The following is a 7,945-nucleotide window of genomic DNA, read 5'->3' as shown; positions in this document are numbered from 1 at the left end:
CTCACAACTTCTCTCCTTTCTCTCTTTTTCTTCTCTCCACGGCGACTAAAACACTCTAAACCCCTCACTTTTTTGCTTCTCCCCTTATATACTCGGTTTGGACAACTCAAATAAACCAAACCAACCCAAAAATCGCGAATTAAAACAATCTGATCGAACCAGAAATTGCTGGTGTCGATCGACACTACACTGGTGTCGATCGACACCCATCCCAAAATCCCCAATTTTGGTTCGCGGATGTTACAATGCTTAAAAGTCAGCCATATCACTTTAACTATTTTTTGAAACCCCTAAAAGAATGATAATGAAAATGGGTAGAAATGTTTTAGTGAGTTGGATTTCGTCACTGAGCTGGCCTTTGATCCAGAGAATCAACTACATTTCTCTTTGATTCTGAGAATATCCAAAATGGATGCTTCATGCCACAGAAAATTTCATGAGCAAGAGAAGTGTCCTATTGTCATATGAAGAAAATATAAAAAGAAAATAAAAACCCTGAGAAGAGAAAAGGAAAAATAGAGGTGCTAAAGAGAAGGCCAATTGTGAACTGGTGTTGTTAATTAGTTTCATATCTTTTATTTGGTTTTTTGGGTGAAGAACAAGTTGGGATAAATAATCTCACGGATAGACCAAGATTTTCAGCAGTGTGATTCTTGAAAGAATGCAGCACGTTAACATCTGTTAAGTGCTAATAAGATAAGAGAGTCTAGAGGGTTCAGAGCCTAAAGGTCATATATCCATATTGAGGCCAGAGCTTATTCCGGTTGTTTCTCAACATGTTGTAAAAGGGAAAGGCATAGCTTTTGGCTATAATGAAAGGGATCAAAACTGTAGGAGTGTAGGGAATGATTAGAAGTTGACGTCTTCAACGATCTATGCTATGCTATCTGCTATCCAATCCATTCTACGGGAACAACTAATGAGTCTTTGTTTGTATTTTTTTAAACAATACAAAATATGTTAATAAAAATATATATATTATTAATAATGGGTAAGAAAAACTTCCAAACCATGATTTTATATACCCAACCATTTATATTTATTATTAAAATCAATTAAACATTTCTAAGATCCATACACACAACTACCAAAACTAGGATCCGTAACAGCAAATGTGCCAGTCTTTTTGAAACTACAAGCTTTTTTGGTACGACCATGGCTCTGATAATAAGCGTTCATCACAAATGATGCATGATTTATAAGAGTATTAGGAATAAAGCATGATCCACCAGGTTGGATTGGACTACAATCAACTCCTTCACTACATCCAAAATTAATATTTGATTGCAATTGCGCATTCGTTGCTGTCAGTCTTGCTACACACCATTGTGTAGAGCTGGCCACATGGAGATGGTTGATCATGACTGAAGATAGAAAGATGAAAAGGATTGTCAAAACCGATGACATTCTGCCCATTGTTGAAAATGATAATTCAAATAATCTTCGACTACTTTTGTTTTTTGGATACCTATGTGAGCATACGTATATGTGCATATTTATATAATATATATAAGATTGTGGAAAAACAAAAGATTCAAAACTATTTAGGAAAATAAATATATATTTTTATAATTAGAAAAATATCTTTATAATTTGAAATGATATATCTCTAAAACTTTAACCACTAATCAGTAGAAAGTCAAAGACTTTAAGAAATTTCTCTTTATAATATGATATGATATATGCTATAAAAAATTTCATAGTAAAAAATCCAAGAATTAACAATATATAAGAAAATATATAGAAATACATCTTTATTATTAGAAATAGATATTTATAGTTTGAAATGGTATCTATAATAAATGTTTCCTCACAAGATAGTAGAAAATCAAATATTTAGATTATTTCAGAAAATAGAATGGTTTATTTAAAATTAGAAAATAATAAAATAATATTTGGATGTCAACAAAAATATATAGCTCCCCTTAACGGCAAAATTAAAATCAACATCGAACATTAAAATTGCATGCATTAATGTGATACACGAATTGTCACAAAAATATATTGGTATCATTACTTTAAAAAAAACTTCGTACAAGGCTCCTCAAAACTTAAATTGGTGTAAAGAATAATAATGAGTATGTATAACGAATACTAGATAGTAAAACTGATACAACTTGTGTGGTTTTAATTCAAAGAAAAATGACGAGGACATCAATAGTCAACTTTCGGAAGAATCCGTTCTGTCATTTTCTGAAGAAACCGTTCTACCATTTTTTGAAAAACCCTTTCTGCCAATAATGATATAAATACCTAGGATAAGGTTGGGAGCAAGAACCTTAAGGGAACAATTCAACAAGTCTATTGCAAGTCTGATTACTCTCATTGAGCTAGAAGATCTCAAAGAAAAGACTCCACAAGCATCATTTTTGCCAGTTCTACAAGGAATTAAATAACCCGTTCTTTTCATCATTTCCGAAACAATAAATGAAGGGCTGGAGCATGCATGAGAGGTATTACCAAGGTAAGTGTTTGAATTCAAATAATAAATAATGGTTCTTTTCTTGTTTCGCAGAAATCGACCGTTGGGTCTTTATGAGTCTTTCTTTATTTAGGTCCTAATATTGAGTCTGTTATTTTGCAAGTTTAGTCCTATTTTTGTAATAATTTCGACCCTAGAAGGTCCCCCGCTGCTGGATCATTATATAAGGTCCCTTCTCAGCATTGTAACCTTTTGAAGTTTTTATGAAATAAAATGAGAGTTTTCTTAGGTTTTCTTGTGAGATATAAGCAACCACCCTTTCTCTCATTCTTCTTGTGTGTGAATCCTTGAAGACTGAGATTTGACTTATCATAGATCCTTTCACAGATCTGTGTGGTGTATTTCACTCCACCCATCTATCTCTTCATCTTCCATTGCACCGAATAGACAGAACAATGTTTTCAACCATTTGTCTATTTCCCATCTCTTCGCTGCATTCCATCTATCATCCAATGAATAGGCAGAACAGTGTTATCAACCATTTGCCTATTTCCATCTATCCACGTGGGTTCCCTCATCTGGGTTCTTATATCATCTGGTATCAGAGCTTAATGCTCCAAATCAGGTTTTATCTATTCCTTTTGTTTCAGTTTGTTTCCCTTTGTTAGCTTCAGTTTGTGTTTGTTTCAGTTCGTTTTGTGTCAGTTCGTTTCTAAAAAGAAAACCCTAAACAAAAAAAATTCATTCAGATCTGTTTATTTGATTGCCCAAAACCTCCCAAATCCTAGATCTGTCAGTTTTTGGCAGTTTTCCATATTTGGACCTTTCGACTTCCTGTGCACTTGATCTCTTTTTCCTTATCTTACAGAAACGTTCTGAGATAGAAGCAACCACCCTTTCTCCTTCTTCTTGTGTGTGAGTCCTTGAAGACTGAGATTTGACTTATCATAGAATCCTTTCATAGATCTGTGTGGTGTCTTTCACTCCACCCTTCTATCTCTTCATCTTCCACTGCTACCGAATAGAGAGAACAGTGTTTTCAACCATTTGTCTATTTCCCATCTCTTTTGCTGCATTCCATCTATCATCCAACGAATAGGCAGAACAGTGTTATCAACCATTTGCCTATTTCCATCTATCCATGTGGGTTCCTATATCATCTGGTATCAGAGCTTAAAGCTCCAAATCAGGTTATATCTATCCCTTTTGTTTCAGTTTGTTTCCCTTTCTTTGCTTCAGTTTGTGTCTGTTTCAGTTCGTTTTGAGTCAGTTCGTTTCTCCCCTTATAGATCTGCTATTTTCGTGTGTCTTTGCTCTATTTTGATTGTTAATCTTCTAAAAAGAAAATCCTAAAAAAAAAAATTCGTTCAGATCTGCTTATTTGATTGCTCAAAACCTCTCAAATCCTAGATCTGTCAGTTTTTGGCAGTTTTCCATATTTGGACCTTTCAACTTCCTGTGCACTTGATCTCTTTTTCCTTATCTTACAGAAACGTTTTGAACCATGGGAGAACAAGGAGGAGAGGTGAACATGGCTGAGATGCTAACAACTATTCAAGCACAACTCCAAACGCTTGGTGATCGCATGACACGAATTGAACAACCTCCTCTTGCACCAAGAGCACCAGTTCGTAACTTGCCAAGAGGAAACCATGAGGTTGATATTAGAGATCTGTCTGATTCAGAGGAAGAACAACAAGATCTAAATCAACACCAAAGGCCAAGGTGACACTACCAACAAGGTAGGGGACGAGATGAAGCCAACATAAGAGAAGGAGGCTATGATCTTAAGCTCAATCCGCCAACATTTGCTGGAAAGGTTAATCTTGAAGCTTATATTGATTAGGAAAGACGTATGAAGCATATCTTTGGCTACTACAACTATTCTGAACAGAGAAAGGTATCCCTAGCTGCTGCTCAACTTATTGACCTTAGCTTGGTGGGACAGAGATGTGTCTGAGAGGAGGAGACATAGACATATACCAATCACCACTTGGGATGATATGAGGTTTCAGCTAAGAGAGTGATATGTCCCAGCTTATTACCACCGGGAGCTACAAAAGAAGTTTTGTAAGCTCTCACAAGGAAGCAAATCTGTTGAGGAATACTTTGAAGAGTTTGAATCTCTTAAAAACAGATTGGAGGTAGAAGATTCTGAGGAGAACTTGACGGCGCAGTTTCTAGATGGTCTTCATGATCGGATTTCTAGAAAGACAAACATATCATGATCTAGAAGAGTTGTTGCACCTAGAAGTCTAAGCTGAACAACACATCAAAAGGAATACAGCTTCTACTAACCGAAGTAAGACTCCATGGACACCACCACCACCTGAAAAAGCTTTAGACATAGGAAAATCTCTTACTGTGGACCAAAGATTTAAAAGAGCTGCACCTGAGGCATCAAAAGTAACCAAACCAGAGCAAGGTAAGCCTACTAACCAAAGAGCTAGTGATATTTACTAGTTTTAAATGTCAAGGAAAAGGACACTATGCAAGGGAGTGCCCAAACCAGCAAGTAATGATCGTTAAAGCCAATGGAGAGTATGAATCACAAGATGAGGAAGAAGAACGTGATGAATCTGAGGAGGATATTGTGGACTATCCACAGATGGGAGAGCTTCTAGTCATAAGGAGGGCTCTTAGCACTCTTTTTGATACTGAAATAATTCAACGAGAAAATATCTTCCACTCTCGCTGCTCCATAAACTCCAAGGTATGTAGCTTAATCATTGATGGTGGTTCATGTACTAATGTACCCAAAAAGTATTTGGTTGATAAGCTAGGTCTCCAAAAAACAAAGCATCCCCATCCATATCGACTTAAGTGGCTCAATGACGAGGCTGAACTAAGGATCTCCGAGCAAGTTACCATACCATTCACCATAGGCAAATATTCAGATCAAGTTGTGTGTTTCCTATGCAAGCTGGACACTTTCTTCTAGGATGTCCATGACAAGTTGATAAGGAGACTTTACACCATGGCCGAACCAACTACTACACTTTCTCACACAACAACAAGAAGCATACTCTAGCTCCACTCACCCCTCAAGAAGTGCATGAAATGCAACAGACCATGTCAAAGGGAGCTAAGTTAAACAAAACTAATCTTTACAAAACACCTTATAGTGTTTTGAAATCAATTAATTGACAGGACAAGGTGCTACTAATGATCTTTAAGGAAAGTTTATTTTCAGGTCAAGAAGAGAAAGACTTACCACCAGAAGTGCTTGAACTATTAGGAAGGTTTAAAGAGGTCTTTTCTGAGGAGATACCACCTGGACTACCGCCTATAAGAGGAATCGAACATCAAATTGATCTAGTTCTAGGAGCACCACTGCCTAATAGACCAGCCTACTGAGTAAACCCCGAAGAAGCAAAAGAGCTGGAAAAGCAAGTTCGTGATCTAATGTCAAAGGGCTACATTCGTGAAAGCCTAAGCCCTTGTGATGTACCGGTTCTTCCAGTGCCTAAGAAAGATGGAACTTGGAGAATGTGTGTACACTACAGAGCTATCAACAACATCACTGTCAATTATAGACATCCCATTCCAAGGCTTGATGACATGCTAGATGAGCTTAATGGAGCTACCGTCTTTTCAAAAATTTATATAAGGAGTGGTTACCATCAGGTGGGAATGAAAGAAGGTGATGAATGGAAAACGACTTTCAAGACAAAGCAAGGACTATATGAGTGGTTAGTTATGCCATTCAGACTCACCAATGCCTCAAGAACCTTAATGAATCAGGTCCTAAGGAAGTACATCTGTAAGTTTGTGGTTGTTTATTTTGATGATAGCTTGATTTATAGCACAAGTTTTGCAGATCACGTAAAGCATCTTGAAATGGTGATAAAAGCGCCTAAGGTGAACATCTCTATGCTAATCTTAAGAAATGCACGTTTTTCATTGATCAAGTTGTGTTTCTAGGATTTGTTGTCAGTTCGCAGGGACTAAAGGTCGATAAGGAAAAGATCAAGGCTATACAAGACTGGCCAACTCCAACAACCATTGGACATGTTAGGAGCTTCCATGGACTGGCTAACTTTGATAACATCATTATTTTACCCATTTTAGCTATAGTTTTCTTATGCATTTAGGAAGAGTTTGATGTGATTTCAATGCTTTAATGTCTATTATCAAGTATTTTAGGTTTCAAGAAGGTTTTACAGGTTTTATAACAAAAAGGACCAAAAGACAAGGAAAATACGTTTTAGGAAAGATTCAAAGTTTTATAGTACGGGACAATTTTGAAACACTTTTACAACTCACGTTTTGACGTACTTGGTATCTGTGGAAATCTGGAAGAGTAGTCTTTCTCCTCGAAGTGGAATCAAGTCAATCCGATCACTCATACGGAAGTTATGCTCGATTTACCGAGATTTACCGAGATGTATCTTAAACTGACGTAAGGAGAACCATCAAGCCAATGGGCTTTTATTGAAGGCCTGACCACCGACCATCACGGCGGCCCAGTCCAAGCCTTAACCACGTTCTAGAACATTCCTATGCCGCCCCTTGCCATGCACTTAAAGAAGAAAAGATGTTTCTACCCTTACAAAACCCTAAACCTAGAGAAAACCCTATAAATACTCTTCTAAGCCATAGGGTTTAGAGTGTGCACATTTTGGAGCAGCCAAGAGACACGACCAAAGGAGCAGCCGACGACCAGACCCGTCTCTCCTTCCTCTCTTTGAAGCTTTGAAGTCCACCAACTCTATTATATTCTATTTGCTTTGTACTTTGTTTCTAAAGGAAGAAGATCCTACAACTTTGTTTGACAATCATTAAAGTAATATCTAAACCCTTTTTCTCTATTTATTCTTTTATGTTTATGAGTTGTTTAAACCTTGCTTTGATGATTCCCTTAAACATGCTAGAGTAGTTTTCTAGTAGGGTTTAAAAGGATAATCAAAGGGGGGAGATGGTCTTAGTTTAGGTGGCAAATTTTAGGGTTTGTTAGATTTATATTCTTGTTTATTATATGCTTTAATTCTAAGTCTTTACTTAATGCTTTAAGTTAGCCTCATAAACTAACTATGATCTAAAGTGTGTGTGCTTTGCCAAAAGCTTGCATGTGTGCTTGACCTAGCTTAGATGTATGGGGAGACATAGGAAGCACATACCCCTTACCTATGGAATTCCATGGATTAGAATCAAACCTGTTTTAAATGCTTTGATCTATGCGTCGTTGCCTGCGACAGTTGAGTAATGGAGTGTAGAGATCTTTGACGGTTAGCTTGAGAACTTTAAGTTAACGGTTCATTAGTGTTTCGTAGTCTGAGATTTAGATAAACAAACTAACCCTAAACTTTCCTAGATAGATAGATCATTGAACCCCTGCAATTCCCCTTGATGCCCAACGCTTTTTTCATTATTTTTACTTGCATTTTATTTACGTTTATTTGCTTACTTACGACCGTGACAACCAAAACTCCATTTTTATTGAGTCCTAGCCTTACTTACTTCCGAGGGATTCTCTGAACAACAACTCTCTCTCTTTGGGATCGATCCTTAAATACTACTACC

The 7,945-nt window shown here is 36.8% G+C and overlaps 1 protein-coding gene across 1 annotated transcript; it reads right to left on the bottom strand.

Annotated features, from left to right (window-relative positions):
- LOC104736949 (major pollen allergen Ole e 10-like) lies at nt 1,016-1,457 on the bottom strand. Its single transcript, XM_010457037.1, has one exon. The coding sequence runs from the start codon at nt 1,414-1,416 to the stop codon at nt 1,066-1,068; it is 351 nt and encodes a 116-aa protein (XP_010455339.1). The 5' UTR covers nt 1,417-1,457; the 3' UTR covers nt 1,016-1,065.

This window comes from Camelina sativa, chromosome 13, assembly GCF_000633955.1.
Source record: "Camelina sativa cultivar DH55 chromosome 13, Cs, whole genome shotgun sequence".
Classification (NCBI taxonomy): Eukaryota; Viridiplantae; Streptophyta; class Magnoliopsida; order Brassicales; family Brassicaceae; genus Camelina; species Camelina sativa.
Note: the sequence above shows the minus strand (reverse complement) of the source record. Positions and strands in the feature narration are given on the sequence as shown.